The sequence below is a fragment of the Diceros bicornis genome, chromosome 17 (assembly GCF_020826845.1).
Source record: "Diceros bicornis minor isolate mBicDic1 chromosome 17, mDicBic1.mat.cur, whole genome shotgun sequence".
In the NCBI taxonomy this organism is placed as follows: Eukaryota; Metazoa; Chordata; class Mammalia; order Perissodactyla; family Rhinocerotidae; genus Diceros; species Diceros bicornis.
Window position 1 is genome coordinate 15,412,812 of NC_080756.1, and position 17,074 is coordinate 15,429,885.

A 17,074-nucleotide genomic window follows, 5' to 3' on the forward strand; every position below is an offset into this window, starting at 1 on the left:
ACAGAGCAGGAAGGCAGGAAATTTCAGAATCATTCCATTAAAAGTCTCAGAATCATTGAGTGAAATGTAAGTAATTCACATCTTTATGATTTGAGGATGCTTCTCTGTCTGTGCTGATATCAACTCTGGGGTTTTGGCGGCCTTGAGTCTAGGTAGAGGTGTACTGGAGAAAATAAGTGGTCAACTGTCAATTCAGTGGTACTTTCAGTTCTCACATTCTTCCCCCAATGCACCTGCTATTATTTTTAGAATCTTCAAATAGTTGTTCCATGAATTCAGTCCAAGTTTGAGAAGTGTTTTAAAGAGAGACAGACAAGATGCAGTGTGCTAAGTACATCTACCCTCTTTTGTAATTTTTTTAAATTTATTTTCACCAGAAACATGGTTCTGTATTAGGAGTTTTTAGAAATCACTATAAGGATGTCCTTCCATTGTCTTCCAGTCTGCATTGTTTCTGACAAAAAGTCTAGGCTTTAACTTCCGTTTGCTTGTATGGAATGTCTCTTTTTCCCTCTGGCTACTTTCTCAATGTTTTCTTTTGCACTCATTTTGAGAAGTTATATTCTGTTGTGCTTTAGTGTGTTTTGTTTTTGTTTTCTGTTTATCCTGCTTGGATTTTGTGAATTTTCTTACATGTATATGTCTATAGTTGTCATAAACTTTGAGGAAAATTTGCCCACTATAGTTTCTAATATTTTTCTGGCCCCACTTCTTCAATTACATTTGTAATATTTTCTCGGTTGTCACTAATGTCTATTCATTTTTTATCTCCCTTAACTCTATGCTCATGTTAGTTTGTTTCTATTGCTATGTATTCAAGTGTACAATCTTTTCTCCTGTAATGTGTAATCTGCTTTTAAATCCATCCTGTGTATTTTCAGTTCAGATATTGTGTTTTCCTGTTTTAGGATATCCATTTGTTTCTTTCCCATATTCTCCATTTATTTTTTCATTTCTTCACATTTGCCATAAAATCCATGTGAAAATTTATAAGTGTCTACTAATTTATTCATCTATGTCATCCCTGCATATGTCTATTGACTAACTCATATTCTCATGCTTCTTCATAGGACTGGTCGTTTTTGATTGTATACCAAACATTATAAATGTTGTGTTGTTCAATGTTTAAATTTTGGTTTTGTACCTTTAAAAAGTATGAGAATTTGGGTTGGTAGGTAGGTACTTACAGATCAGCTTTATCCTACTGAAGACTGTTTTTAGGGTGTGTTAGGTCTGTTTTAGGGTAGAATTTACTCTAGAGCTTGTTAAGCTCAACTGCAAAGCATAACCCTTCTGGAGTCTTAACTGAGTGTCCTATATCTTCAATGAGGTCTGCACTTTAGACACTGAAAATTTAATGTTTCCCGGCTCTGTGAAAGTTCTTAGAATTGTTTGGCTTCCAGCGCACAGGCAGCTTTTATTTTCCTCAGATATGAGGATTTTTGCCCAGATTCATGGGTTTTCTCTTAGGCATATACAAATTATTATTCAGCCAAAAATTCACTATAATTCATTTTTAATTTTTGGAGATCTTTCTCAGCATCCCTCTTTCCTCTTTAGTAAGACGTCCCACAAATTTGAGCTGCCACAGTCTCTCTAAAATTCTTTCTTACTACAATCTTACTAATCCTTCAAAGAAGCAAAGTTAAGCCATGTGAATATTCTATATTATTCACCTTTTTTCTATTTAACTAATTTGTATCTATATTATTTACTTTCTTTTATTTTTTGGTTTAACTTGCTGTTTTCTATTTCACATTCTTAAGGTAGATTAATTTATTGATGTTCCCACTTTTCTCCTTTATAATATTTACATATAAGGCTTTGTGTATCCGTCTAAATACTTCTTTTTCTGCATCCCAGAAGTTTAGCTAGATCATAATTTATTATAATTTAGTTTGATTTCTTTTTACCCACGGATTTTTAGGAAGTGTATTTTGTGTGTGTGTGTGTGTGTGTGTGTGTGTGTGTGTGAGGAAGATTAGCCCTGAGCTGACATCTGTTGCCAATCCTCCTCTTTTTGCTGAGGAACATTGGCCCTGGGCTAACATCTGTGCCCATCTTCCTCTACTTTATATAAGATGCCACTACAGCATGGCTTGATAAGTGGTGCATAGGTCTGTGCCCCGGATTCGAACCTGCGAACCCTGGGCCGACGAAGCGGAGCATGCAAACTTCACCACTATGTCACCAAGCCAGCCCCTAGAAAGTGTTTATTTTTAATGCCCATGCCCATAGAGCTTTCCAGTTGCCTAATTGTTATTGATTTGCATATTAAGTTGACATGATCAAAGAACATACAGTGAATGATTTCAATCTCTGAATTTGTTGAGGGTTTCTTTATGTCTCACCTATTGTGAATGCCAGTAGATGTTTCTTATGTATTTATAAGTAGTAGCATGTTGTTACGGCTAATGGTATTGTGAGAAGTTTAAGATGAGGAAAAAATATATTGGATTATAAAGATTAGATATCCAAGCTCCACCCCATGTGCTTTCTAGTTGGAGATGTTGGAAAGTTAAAATGTCTCCTGCTACTAAGGTTCTCGACACAGATTTTGTTCTACCAATTAGATCCATACAAACTCAGAATTCAGAAGGGCATTATCTTTCTGTTTCTTTTCTACCACTTAGGAAGGTTGTGGAAACAAGTGGGCCTTTTTCTGCAGCAATGTTGAGCCCGCCAACTTCCTAAAGGAGCTATTTTGATGGATGAGGAAGTAGTGGCATCTTTTGATTCTGTGTATCTGATCCATGGATCAGAGTTATGGTGCTATGTTTTTAAATCATAACTCCGATGGTAGCTCTCTGTGTGAATTAATCCTATATCGCTCCAGGAGTCATTAGAAGAGTGTCAGCCAGAAGTTCCTCCAGCCTTTCCAAATTCGATAGGCCTCAATTCACCCTAATGAATAATTTCCTGTTTAAAATACCTAAACTGCTTTCTTTTCCTACACAGACCTAACTTTTACCAATACTGTATTATAATAACGGGAAGCTCTGGTCTCGTAGCATTTTGCTATCTTTACACACAAAACAATTCCAGAAAAATTCAAGAATAATATTTAATTAAAAGAGGGATTTTCAATAATAGGATTACAATTAACTTATGGAAATATTTATAAAAAATGACATCCTTATAATATTAGGCTCATTAAATAGAGTATTATGTCTCTGGCTATAATCTAGTCTTTCAGTCACACAGTAGTTATTAAAGAATTTTTAAATATAGATTCTGATTTCTTATAAATATTTTTACTAAAGATTTTAAAATAATTTTACTGAATGCTATCATTTCTTTCATTATATTTTCTAACTCTTTAGTATTTATATATACAAAAGTATACAATGTGCAAAACATTGCCTGATTTTGCAATTTACAGGGTATTTACCGCATCATGAAATATGTCTGCATCAAGAAAAGACAGGTAAACAATAATTTGGAATAAATTATTGTCTTTTTTAAACATAGCATTGTAATTTGCTACGTAATTTAAAATATTCGCTTATCTAAAACTTTTCTAATATAGTATAAACTTTTAAATCTGTTTCTCTGTGCCTATCAATACGTATGCTGTGATAATTACTAGAAAGATTTTCTTTGTCAATGAAGAAAGTAAGTCCAGAGAAACTTCCCAAAGGATACACACAACCAGAGAAGAAAGAGTTCCTCGTACTTGGACTATTATTAGACTATCTGCTTGTCTCTGAGTTCCTGCAGTCCTCGTGGACAGCAGCCCTGGAGCCTGCACTCATGTCTCCATAATTGACTCTATGATTACTCCTCTCCCAGTGGAATCCATGCCAGAGGGTGAGCAAAACTTCAATGCTGAAATATCTGAAAAAAGATTTCACAGGAATAACAATAACTGAGGCCATCTCAAACAACCACTATTGATACTGTCCCAGATGATCATGGACTCTGGAGGACACAAGGTTCTATGCTCCTTAAATATCCATGGTTATCCCGCTATCCTTACTTTAAGACGTATAAAGTATACGAGAATTCAGGAAGGAATTTTCCTTTATATATACATGCCTTGCCCTGACTGGAGAGTGAGAGCCCGTGAATTGATGCAGCTTTGGCAGAAAGTCATCTATCGCAGTGTCAGGACTGGACTGCTCGCCAGCTTCTCTGCCTGCTTCAAAGAAGGGCTAAATGGTTGTGGCACTTTTAATTTAAACAATTATTAATGGATATGAAATGTTTATAATGGTGCAATCAACATGCATGTAAATGGAGGAATGACCTTCAGCTGAGAAAATGAACATATATTTGGAAATAGCTTTAGAGAATTTTATTTTAACTAGGCTTAGTGATTTTTTGGTGCCATTAATTTTGACATACCAATAATTTACCTATTTTTATTCTGTTTTCAAAGATGGCTTCAGTAATAATGGAAACTAAATAGATTGAGGAAAAATATCTTTAAACATATTTGTTACCGTAATATAATGATTCAAAGACTGATTTGGCTATCATAATAGATCCAAAACTATCACAGAGATTATGTGTAAGCTCTTATTTGAGATTATATCTAATACTCCTGTTCTAGATTATGTGTAATACTCCTACTTTGTATAAATATCATTATTTAACTATAAATATATTAAGAATACAAATTCAGAGTGTGAGTAAAATTACACAATAAAATACGCTGCATTCTTCTGGAACTCCCCGGGAAAACATGATTTACATACAATAAACAAAGAAATTTCACTGCTTATTAGAACAATAGTCTCAGAACACTAGTGTTATCTGGTCCAAATTCTTGATTCTTCATGACTTTAAAATTGTTTCATATGCAATATTTAACTAAATTGTAAATAATTTATTTCTACATATAAGAGAGTATTTATGTCACTAGAATCAAAGCCAAGATTTCATTTGTTGCCTTGTTCCTCTCAGCAGGTTTCAGCCATGGGTGACAGGGGAACAAGCAATCACTCGGAAGTGACTGACTTCATTCTTGTCAGTTTCAGGGTCCGCCCAGAGCTGCACATCCTCCTCTTCCTGCTATTTCTGCTCGTGTATGCCATGGTCCTTCTAGGGAATGTTGGGATGATGGCTGTTATAATGACTGATCCCCGGCTGAACACACCAATGTATTTCTTCCTAGGCAACCTCTCCTTCGTTGATCTCTTCTACTCATCTGTTATTGCACCCAAGGCTCTGATCAACTTCTGGTCTGAGAACAAGTCCATCTCCTTTGTAGGCTGTGTGACCCAGCTCTTCCTCTTTACCCTCTTCATTGTGACTGAGGGATTTCTCCTGGCAGCCATGGCTTATGATCGCTTCATCGCCATCTGCAACCCACTCCTCTACTCTGTCCAGATGTCAACACATCTCTGCTCTCAGTTGGTGGCTGGTTCCTATTTCTGTGGCTGCATCAGCTCAGTTCTTCAGACCAGCATGACATTTACTTTACCCTTTTGTGCTTCTCGGGCCATAGATCACTTTTACTGTGATTACCATCCGCTTCAGAGGATTTCTTGTTCTGATCTCTACATTCTTAAGGTGGTTTCTTTTTTCCTATGCAGCATTATTATTTTGCCTACCATAATTGTCATTATTGTGTCCTATATGTATATTGTGTCCACAGTTCTAAAGATACGCTCAACTGAGGGACGTAAGAAAGCCTTCTCCACATGCAGCTCTCACCTAGGAGTCGTGAGTGTGCTGTATGGCTCTGGCTTTTTTGTGTATCTCACTCCTGACAAATTTCCTGAACTGAGTAAAGTGGCCTCCTTATGTTACACGTTAGTCACTCCCATGTTGAATCCTTTGATTTACTCTCTGAGAAACAAAGATGTCAAGGAAGCTCTGAGAAAGATCCTGGGGGAAAAAAAAGATTATTACTTAATTCTTTTTTAACATTGAAATAGCTGAAGGACCTGGACATCGTGACAATTTGGGGAAGCACTGAAGCAAAGAATGCACGCATTGGTCTTAGAAATATTTAATCTTATTAGCCTATTTATTTGAATTCCACTTACTTACAGCTGAAAAATACATTTGGACTATATTTTGCCTGACTGTTGATTTTGGAGAGGAATAGGCTTTCTACATATTTCAACCTCATTTTGGGTAAAGATACTGAATGACAAGTCATTTGTCTTTGGGGAAAATATATTCCTAGTTTCCTGTTGGCTCTCTGAGGATGTTATTTGGGATGTATCATTTATTTTGAATCAGTAATATGTTTTGTAGATATGTATGTAATTGGTAGAGATAACAAAATATGATATAATAAGGAGACAGAACAAAATATCAGATTTACTGAAGAAATCTTTTTGAGTGCTCAGTGACAGAATCAGATACTCTGCAGGGCACAGAGTCCTAAGGATGACATGTGAGTCACCTTTAATTGTCCAGAGACTGAATGAGTGACGCATTTATTTCATGGTTTCTCTTGCTTGGATCATTATTATTTTGTCCACCATCAAATATCTACTAAATCAATAAATTATTCTTGCAAATTTTCCCTTTCACAAGAAATTGTAATAACAATCCACAAGAAAATATTTTTTGTCATATATGCCTTTCTGAGCATTAATTCATCAAATTGATATTTATTGAATTTTGATGCACTCTTTGCCATATGAATACCCCTAGGAATAAGTAATTTCTATTCTTAACCTCACAATCAAATGAGGGAAAAATAGCTGAGTAGAGAACTAAACTGCCACATGGTAACCCCAGTGAAAAGACATATATAGAATAACACTAAGGGAGTGGAGTCTCTAAAGTTGAGTGGTCTTAATGGTCAGGGAAAACTTCCTAAGCACATTTTTAAAAGTAAATAGAATTGAGCCAGATGAAATAAACAGTTTCTGTGCAAAGGGAAATAAATAACTGTGTAGTGAACTGCATAAAGTTTAATAAGTGATTTTTAGTGCACAAGACAGGGAGTGAGAGATGAGACTTCAAAGGAAATTCATCGAAATCGTGCAGATCAATATGACAAGTCAAGGAAGGTGACCTTTATTCTGTAGGCAGGGGGTAAGCACTGGGGATTTTTAGGAAAGGCGGCATTGTGTTCAAATTGGCATTTTACAAAATCACACTGGTAACTTTGTGGAAGATAAATATTCACAGGGAGAAGATGGTAGTCACAGAGAGTCTGTGGTCATCCAAGTAAGAGCTTGTGGTGGCTTTAACAAGGGCAGTCTTGTTACAGATAGTGAAGAGAAGGACTCTGTTTAAAATGGCAGGTAAACTAAGCTGGATATTGACTGATGGTTGAGAAAATGAGAATGAGGGAGCAGTGAATAATGACTTCTAATGTTTGAGCATCTGTGACAGGGGAAACACTACCTCATAAAATGAGGAGAAAATATAAGAGGAATAAGAGTAAATCATTAATGTAAGAGTTAAGGAAATAAGCTCGGGAGTCAGAAGGGGCTTCCAGATTCTGTTTGTGCATCTGTAGCTTTGCACAAGTTACAGGACATCTCTGCACTTTCATTTCCACACGGAAAATGGGTGCATAACAGCATCTACATCTTAGAGTTACTTGAAGGATTAAATTACGTAAATTTCATATAAATTTGTTAAATCTATAAATTTAACCGCTGTCAGATTTATTCTTTCCTCATGTCCTTGGTACTATGTCCTGTTAAGTCTGAGAGAGGAAGGAAATAATTTTCTCTGCCCCTTTCGCTGACGCTCTGCCATGGAGCACCCCCAATTTTCCAAGCAGACCTATGTTTTAATTTCCATAGACAGATCTTGAGTAACACTAACTTTGTTACTTCAGGCTTTACCTTTCTTTCTGCTGACAACTAATAGAAAAGATTTTTTAAATGACCAAAAGAAATGAACAGAGCCCCCAATTAGATGCAAAATAGTATCTTAGCAAATACTGTATCTATTTATCTCTCTACTCGTGTCTTTCTTTAAGAATCTCCTTTACTGTTAGCAAATGTCTCCTCTTTCATCCACATTTTTTAAAATACGGATTACTGGGGAATATAGGGGACTCACTAGGTAGAAACACTTTATGAAAATTTTCAGGTAAGTGGTCACTGTGTCTTGTCTCTCTCCTTGAGATGAAGCAGAAAGATGTTTAGGTTGAAAGAGGCACATTGTCCTAACCCTCCTCTGGGAGCACAATGCAGAATTCTTCAAGCAGCACTCTGAGTCCTGCGATGGTACACGCCTGCAATGCAAGAGACTCCTGATTCTTTATAATCCCAGCCCACCCAAGACCCAAGCACAGGGTCCTTGTTCATTGCATATTAGTAGTCTTACATTAAAGTGAGAAATAATTCCTAACAATAGAGTTGCTGTTACTGGAGAAGAATGTCCTCCTATGTTCACCTTGTACTGCATGACCCCCAAACACTATCAGACCCCACATATACACATAAGTCATAAATACAAACATAATCATAATGTCTCTCTTTCTCTCTCTCTCTCTACACACACACACACAGACACACACACACACACACACACCAGAATACCTTTGAGAAAAGTACTAAGAATTGTCACTGATTGAATCACCCCCTAGAGCAATATATGTCCAATGTCACCCAGCTGACTCAGAAAAGAATCTTCAGGCTGAGAAAAAGGCTAACAGACCTCACCATAAGAGGATATGTATAACAGTTTTTCAGTGCTGACTTTTTTCCTTCCTTTCTGGATGTCAAGTAATTGCTGTCATTGCTACAGGAATTAAATCAGGCATATTCTGTTCTCCCTCCTATTTGGAACTTACTCTTCTCATTTTACTTTTGACTCAAGGACTATGGATGTGCTGTACAGAGTAAGTCTTGAAAGCAGGGATGAAATTGAAAAATGATAATAAAACCTAGCATGTTAATAAAAATTAATTAAAATATATAAATAAATTCATACATACATACATACATATGTATATATATGATTCTCTAAATATGATATATGCATTATAAGACTGTTTATAAAATAATCAAAGTTGTAGTACAAGTCATGTACAAAATCACTTTAATAATATTTAGCTAATTTTTGGATTTTGGAATTCTTGGTTATTTTTCAAAACATCATTCTTAGTACCTAAATAACACCCTTATCCAAAACATTATGCAAGCAAGAAACTTCTTCAAACTCATCTAGTGACTTCCCATAAAATTTATAATTACAGCTGATGGTAGTGTCAATAACTAGTAAAGTTTTCTTAATTTAAATGATTGTGTTTATGGTGGTGAATCTTCACTCACCTGCTGCTACACTAATGACAATTACATTAAAAGGTTTTAGCTACTTTTACCATTGAGATATTTATGTAATAAATATCTTCTATTGCCTTGAGTAGTTTCCTGTTCTTTAGGACAAATTAAATCTTCAGTCGAAAAAAAGGCATTTCTGAGTCATTGCTCTAAAATGCAAGTCCTTGGATCTAAAAAAACAGCTCTGCTCACTATTATTTCTCAAATACTTTATTGAGGAATAACTTGTGTGGAATAAACTGTATTCAATCAGAGTGTGCAATTCTCAAATTTTTGATACTTTTATACATCAGTGAAACCATCACCACATCAAGAGACAGAACATTTCTATCACCTCCATAAAATTTATCGTGTCTCTTTTTAGTCCACGCCTCCTACCAAATCCATTCCAGATAACTAGTGATCTGATTTTTTTTGCATATATATATGTATACACACACACACACACACAGTATGTACTCTTTTGTATTAGGATCTTACACTGAGTAAAATGATTTTGAGATCTATTCATTTTGTCACGTGTGTAACCAGTTCATTCTTTTTATTACTAAGTAGTATTCCATCTTCCATTGCACACATACCAAACTTTGCTTTGCCCTCTTAAATTGATGGACAATGGAGGTGTTTTCAGTTCTTAGATATTGTGAATAAAGCTAAGATGAACATTCGCACTTATGTATTTGAGTCCAGGCACACTCCATCCCTTCCCTTTCTCAGCCCACCATGATAGAAAGTCCACTTGTTCAGGCAAGTTCAGACAAGAATATAGGAATTCCTCTTCCCCTAGATCCCAGTCAAAGGCTACCATATCACCTTGAGAGTATCAGGCTGCACACATTTCTTATCCCCTCCAGATCCATGTTGCAGAAGCTCTAGTCAAGGTGACAGCAGTTAAAATGTCTAGAGATCTCTTCCTCTACCCAGCCCCATTCATAGGGTAGAAGTTTTACACCAGGCATGATAGGCCAAGAATAATGGGGCACCAATTTTAGTTGCCCCAGTTCAAAAGATAGAGGTTCTATGCCAAGAGAGACAAGCTTATAAGACCATAGGCTTCTGACCTCACCCAGAATCCTGCTCATAAAGCAGGGGTGTCACTCTGAGAGAACAGCACCATGGTTCCTGCTCCAGTTCCAGAAAAGCTGAACACAGGTTTTACCTAGAAAGAAAGGCAGGCCATAAAAATAGAGGGCTCCAAAGCTCTCCCCCAGTGAATTCACTTTATTTGGAAGAAAGTGTGGGAAAGTTCAAACATAAGGGAACTCACAAACATAACAAATATTTGGTAATAAGCAATTAAAAGGAGGTTGGTAGCTCCACCAGAGCAAAAAGCTAACTGTCGATCAACTAAAAGATTACCAAAGAGAACCAGGAAAGGAGACAGCTAATAAGGGCACTCCTGCAGCTGGAACAAACCTCAAAGACTGGCTTTAAAGACTGTCCTTACAAAGGGGACCGAATTTAATTGGATCAGGCTGCAGAGCAACACATGTCCCAGATGTTTTCAAAACAATGGACCAAGAAGAATTAGTGGAGGCTATCTGCTCAGTAGAAAACCTAGAGAGGCACAACACTCCACAAAATGATCAGAGGAAGACACAGCCAAAGGTGGCCCTGATAAAACCACTGTCATCCGAGAGTAACTGTGCACAAGTTAAGGTTGTGCCTCTGAGAAGTGACACCAGAGGCCTCTCAGAGCAAACAGAATTCAATAAAATTGGTCAGCAGAGTCACTGAAAAGTAAACAAGTGAACACCACCAAAAATATAGATGTTATTTTTAATAATTACTCTGGACTTTAAAGGTACAATAACTGAAAGAATGTCATATAGTTGGAATCTTACAGCATGTAGCTTTTTCAGATTGGCTTCTTTCTCTTAGTAACATGCATTTATAGTTCCTCCATGTTTTTTCGTGGCTGGATAGCTCATTTCTTTTTAATGCTGAATAATATTCCATTGTCTGGATATACCACAGTTTACTTATCCATTCACCTACTGAAGGATATCTTGATTACTTCCAAGTTTTGGCAATTATGAACAAAGCTCCTATAAACATCCAAGTGCAGGTTTCTGTGTGCACATAAGTTTTCAACTCAATTGGGTAAAAACCAAGCAGCATAATTGCTGGAATGAATAGAAAGAGTATGTTTAGTTTTGCTAGAAACTGTCAAATTGTCTGCCAAAGTGGCTGTACTGTTTTTCAGTCCCACTAGCAATGTATAAGAGTTCCTGGGGCTCGCATGCTCCCCAACATTTGACATTGTCAGTGTTTTGGATTTTGACCATTCTGATAGGTGTGTAGTGGCGTCTCGTTTTAATTTGCATTCCCTTATGACATATGATGTGGAATATCTTTTCATTTGTTTATTTGCCATCTGTATATCTTCTTTGGTGAAATGTCTGTTAAGGTCTTTGGTCCATTTTTTAATCAATTGTTTGTTTTCTTATAGATGGGTATGCAGTGTTCCTTGTATATTTTGGATATCCTGTATCAGATAGGTTTTCTGCAAATATTTCTCTCCAGCCTATGTCTTTTCTTGTCATTCTTTGACAATGTCCTTCACAGAGCAGAAATTTTTAATTTTAGTATAGTCAAACTTATCAATTGTGTCTTTCATGGATCATGCCTTTGGTGTCGTATCTAAAAAGGTATCGCCATACCCTTGGTCATCTAGCTTTCTTCTATGGTATCTTCTAGAAGCTTCATAGTATGTGTTTTACACTTAGGTCTATGATCCAATTGAGTTAATTTTTGTGAATTGTGTAAGGTTTACATCTAGGTTCACATTTTTGCATGTGGAAGTCCAGTTGTTCCAACACTGTTTGTTGAAAAGACTATCTTATCTCCGTTGTATTACCTTTGCTCTTTTGTAAACGATCAGTTGGTTATATTTAAGTGGCTCTATTTCTACTCTCTCCATTCTGTTCTCTTGATCTGTTTTCATTTTTTCACCAATATCACACTGTATTGATTACTGTAGCTGTGTTCAGTCTTGAAGTTGCGTAGTGTCAATTCTCTGATTCTGTTCTTCTCCTTCAATATTGTGTTGGCTATGCTGGGTCTCTTGCCTCTCCACATAAACATTAGATTCAATATCCAAATTTTGTTGATATCCACAAAATAACTTGCTGGGATTTTGAATGAGATTGCGTTAAATGTGTAGATCCAGCTGGGAAGAACTGACGTCTTGACAATATTGATGTCTCATTGCTCTTTGCTGGTATCTGGAAAGGAATTGACTTTTGATTATTAACCATGTATCCTACAAACTTCCTATACTCTCTTACTAGTTTCAGGAGTGTTTTTGTCAATTCTTTCATATTTTCTACATAGACATTCAAGTCATCTGTGAACAAAGATAGTTTTTTGTCTTCCTTCCCAATCTGTATACCTTTTTGAATTAGTTTGCCTGGGTTGCCATATCAACATACCACAGACTGGGTGGCTTAAACAACAAATTTATTTTCTCACAGTTCTGGAGACTAGACGTCCAAGATGAAGCTGCCAGTGGATTTGGTCTCCTCTGAGGCCTCTTTCCTTGTCTTGCAGATGGCCGCCCTCCTGCTCCCTCTTCACATGACTGTCCCTCAGTGCACATGCACCCCTGGTGTCTCTCTGTGTGTCATAATCTCCTCTCCTTATAAAGACACCAGTCAAGTTGTATTAGAGCCCACCACAACAGCTTTATTTTAATTACCTCTTTGAAGGCCCTGTCTCCAAATATGACTGCAGTCACATACTGCAGTACCAGGGGGTTAAGCCTTCAACATATGAGTTTGGCAAGACATAACTTAGCCTGTAACACATTTATTACATTTTCTTGTCTATTGCATTAGCTAAGAATTCCAATAGGATGTTGAAAATGTGTGGCGAGAGGGAACATCCTTGCCTTGTTCCTGATATTAACTGGAAAGCTTCTAGTTTCTCACCATTAAATGTGAACTTAGCTGTAGATTTTTTGTGAATGTTCTTTTTCAGATTGAGGAAATTCCCCTCTAATCCTAGTTTGTTGAGAGCTCCTTTACTTTTTATCTGTTTGTACCATCACCATGCACATCATTCAAGTTCAGAAATGGTGAGACACACCTCCTTTGGTACATACTAATTAGTGAATATGTTCTGTATTTTACCTGTATTTTTACCAGTAATTTTTCAAATGAGCATTTTTTCACTTACGTTGGCATACTTCAAGCCCACATCACTAACAAGAACTGATACAGCATTTTCCCTGACTCTAATCTTATCCCCTTTACATATATCTTCCACATAGCCCTGACGATTTTCCCTAATTACCAACCACCTGCTCTCAGGCACTCACCTTGCAATCTCTATGTTTGTCTTTGCATACAAACCTCTACATTTTAATTGTCTGTCCAAGGATGTAACTCTTACACTAAATTGTAAGCTCCCTAAAGAACGAGGTTATTTATACCTGAGCCTACCACAAGACCAGAATATAGTGCACAGGTAGTCAATAAAATTAATCAAATAAATAAGCATTCACCAGCATGGATGAGTAAATTTTGGATCACACTCTGTTTTGATGACTGTCGTGTTTCTTTAACTTTAATAAATGTTCCTCACAATAATTAATACAGGAAAACATTATGAAGATCCAGATAGAGGGAATGATTTCTAAAAATGTTTGCATATCTCTATCTCCCACTTTGGTTCTTTATACTATGTTCTAGCAACTAGTAGTACCTTAGAGCTCTCCACATGTCTGACACACACAATACACAGTCTTCCCAGTTAATGTATATAGTGAAGATAAATTATTGTTTGTATCTTCATATTATTATTTCCTCTCAATATAACACATATAAAATCCTTGATTCGAAGTAAAAATTTAATAACTCTTTTATACTAAAGAAATTAGTTACAAAATTGGGAGCTGTTTCATTTAAAGAAATACGTTGGGCACTATTGTCTGTTATCAGTGATTGTGTGTAAGGGGAGGAGCAATTCCAAAGACAAGCACCAGACAAAATGCTGCTTAAAACTATCATAAAATATAATAATAGTACTCAGAGGAATGCCATGAAAATAAATAGAAATCAATTCTGTGAAATAAAATGTTATTTGAGATCAGTAGGACGGTTCATCTTGAAAAATGCTCCTGTAATGTCCAGGACATCTCCAATATCCAGGACGTTCAGGATTAACAATGTCTCAGAGGGAAAAAATAATAATACATGGGAAGGGTACATCACCTTGAAAAAGCTTCTGATAAGGTTTTTATGATGTTCAGGAGAATAATTTTCACTAGTGGCCACAAAGAGTATGAAATAAACAGCCACAACTCCTTTGGTGGAAGGGAAATAATAATCACAGAATAGTATTTTTCTTCTCTAGAAGTTTCTTTAGAGCTTCTTTGACGTCTTTGTTTCTCAGAGAGTAAATCAAAGGATTCAACATGGGAGTGACTAAGGTGTAACATAAGGAGGCCACTTTACTCAGCTCAGGAAATCTGTCAGGAGTGAGATACATAAAAAAGACAGCACCATACAGCACACTCACGACTCCTAGGTGAGAGCTGCACGTGGAGAAGGCTTTCTTACGTCCCTCACTGGAGCGTGTCTTTAGAACTGTGGACACAATATACAAGTAAGAAACAATGATAACCATGATGATAGGCAAGGTAATGACGCTAGCTAAGGAAAAAGAAACCATTTTATTGATAAAAATGTCAGAACAAGATAGTCTCTGAAGTGGGCGAGTATCACAGTAAAAGTGGTCAATGGTCCGAGAAGCACAAAAGGATAAAGTAAATGTCATGCTGGTCTGAAGAACTGAGCTGATGCAGCCACAGAAATAGGAACCAGCCACCAACTGAGAGCAGAGACGTGTTGACATCTGGACAGAGTAGAGGAGTGGGTTGCAGATGGCAATGAAGCGGTCATAAGCCATGGCTGCCAGGAGAAATCCCTCAGTCACAATGAAGAGGGCAAAGAGAAAGAACTGAGTCACACAGCCTGCAAAGGAGATGGACTTGCTCTCAGACCAGAAGTTGATCAGAGCCTTGGGTGCAATAACAGATGAGTAGAAGAGATCAACGAAGGAGAGGTTGCCTAGGAAGAAATACATTGGTGTGTTCAGCCGGGGATCAGTCATTATAATGGCCACCATCCCCGCATTCCCTAGAAGGACCATGGCATACACAAGCAGAAATATCAGGAAGAGGAGGATATGGAGCTCTGGGCGGACCCTGAAGCCGACAAGAATGAAGTCAGTCACTTCTGAGTGATTCGTTGTTCCTCTGTCACCCATGGCAGAAACCTGCTGACAGGCACAAGGAAAAATAAACAAATGAACTCTTGGCTTTGATACAAGCTACAAGCAATCTCTTACGATATTAGGATTTACAAAGCTATTCTACAATTATTACTCATTTTAAACTCATAAAATTAGTGTGACAAATTTAAACCAATTCCAACTTATGATGAATCAGGTTAGGTTTATTCCTTAATTCATACAAGCAGTGGAATTAGATCTTTTTTCTCTGAGTCTAACGCAATGCCTTTCTACCCAAATGCCTTTCACATTTGCAGAACTATCACTTCTGTATACATTTCTGACTCATGATTTACGCACTAAATTCAATGTCATGAAGCAGTGATTGGAAGAGAGCACAAATAATTTAATAAATGGCATTTTGGATGCCATTTCGGTGTCTGGGTTTGGAGACAGAGGAGACTTCAGTAGTCTAGTTTAGGAAAACTTAACTTTGAGACCTTCAGTTAGAGTACCAGCAGATATAAAGAAAGTGACTAAGTTTGAAAACTGCTTTAGAGGTGCAGTTACTTTTTGTTGGTAATGGGAACTTTGGATTCTGATATAAGTTACATAACTTATATGAAATCAGTTATCTACTACAATAAAAGTTCTGCACAACCAAACACAAAAATCATTAGCACTCACGTGCCAGGATGTCTCTCCCAGATGGGCCTCCTAGGCTTTTTCATCAAGACAATCTCCCTGCATTTCCTCAGCCCCCAGCTCATAGTTCCCTCAGGAAGGGACCTGCAGGCAGTCTAGACAGAAGAATGACTTCAGAAATGGATGCTGAACACGGGATACATACGAAGGAATTGCTGATTGCGTTCCTATTTACCCTGGATATAACTTTCACAGTCATCATTAAGCATTTACTAGACAGCTCAACTAGAATTTTGAGCTCCTTGTAGTAACAGTATGGTCACTCTTTCTCTCTCCTCAGGGCTTTAAATGCACAATTCCACGAGGACAGTAATAATAGCAAGTGTTCATGTGGTACTTTTTCTATGCCAGACACTTTTCTCAATGCTTTCATGGTAGTTCATTTAATCCATACAACAACAATATGAGGTGACGACTATTATTTACTCCAGCTTACAGATGACGAAACTGAGGTACAGAGAAATGAAGTCTTTTGAAAGCCACCTACTAGGATGGTAATTGGAATCTGAAGCCAAGAAGTGTGGCTCCAGAATCCATGCTCCTGATCACTGCCTGATACCACCTGTGATAAGGAGCCCTTCCTGTTCGTTTACCTGATTTACTTCTACGTGAACTTCAGAGTTCAAAGTTTCTTATCTTCAAAATAAATTCCCCAATTCTTCAACATGTGTTAAAACAATTGCATACATCATGCTCCCAAGGATAGTAGCTATTATCACCATGTTTTATATTAAATATTAATAATTCCTCACTTGACAATAACTTCCTTAAGATGAAAACTTCCATTCATCCTCCATACCTTCTGTGTCTGGCAAATGGCAATTAATCAATACATATTTATTATATAGATAAAGGTTGAATGATAATCAAGCATGCAGAATCAGAGAAAAATTTGAAGACTCTGTAATACTGCAGTGGTG

General features: G+C 36.9%; 2 protein-coding genes across 2 annotated transcripts; one reads left to right on the forward strand and one right to left on the reverse strand.

Moving 5' to 3' along the window:
* Positions 1 to 3,908: 3,908 nt before the first annotated feature.
* On the forward strand, positions 3,909 to 5,874 carry LOC131416563 (olfactory receptor 9K2-like). Its single transcript, XM_058559232.1, has 2 exons — positions 3,909 to 3,935; positions 4,909 to 5,874. The coding sequence occupies exons 1-2, from the start codon at positions 3,909 to 3,911 to the stop codon at positions 5,872 to 5,874; spliced, it is 993 nt and encodes a 330-aa protein (XP_058415215.1).
* Positions 5,875 to 14,543: 8,669 nt separating this feature from the next.
* Positions 14,544 to 15,536, reverse strand: LOC131415998 (olfactory receptor 9K2). Its single transcript, XM_058558056.1, has one exon. It carries the CDS (start codon positions 15,483 to 15,485, stop codon positions 14,544 to 14,546), a length of 942 nt encoding a protein of 313 aa, XP_058414039.1. The 5' UTR covers positions 15,486 to 15,536.
* Between the last annotated feature and the right edge of the window lie 1,538 nt (positions 15,537 to 17,074).

Coding starts and splice junctions, on each gene's coding strand:
- LOC131415998 (XM_058558056.1), bottom strand. CDS start 15,485: ATGGGTGACAGAGGAACAACGAATCACTCAGAAGTGACTGACTTCATT.
- LOC131416563 (XM_058559232.1), top strand. CDS start 3,909: ATGATCATGGACTCTGGAGGACACAAG. Junction 3,936..4,908: donor TGGACTCTGGAGGACACAAG/GTTCTATGCTCC, acceptor TGTTCCTCTCAG/CAGGTTTCAGCCATGGGTGA.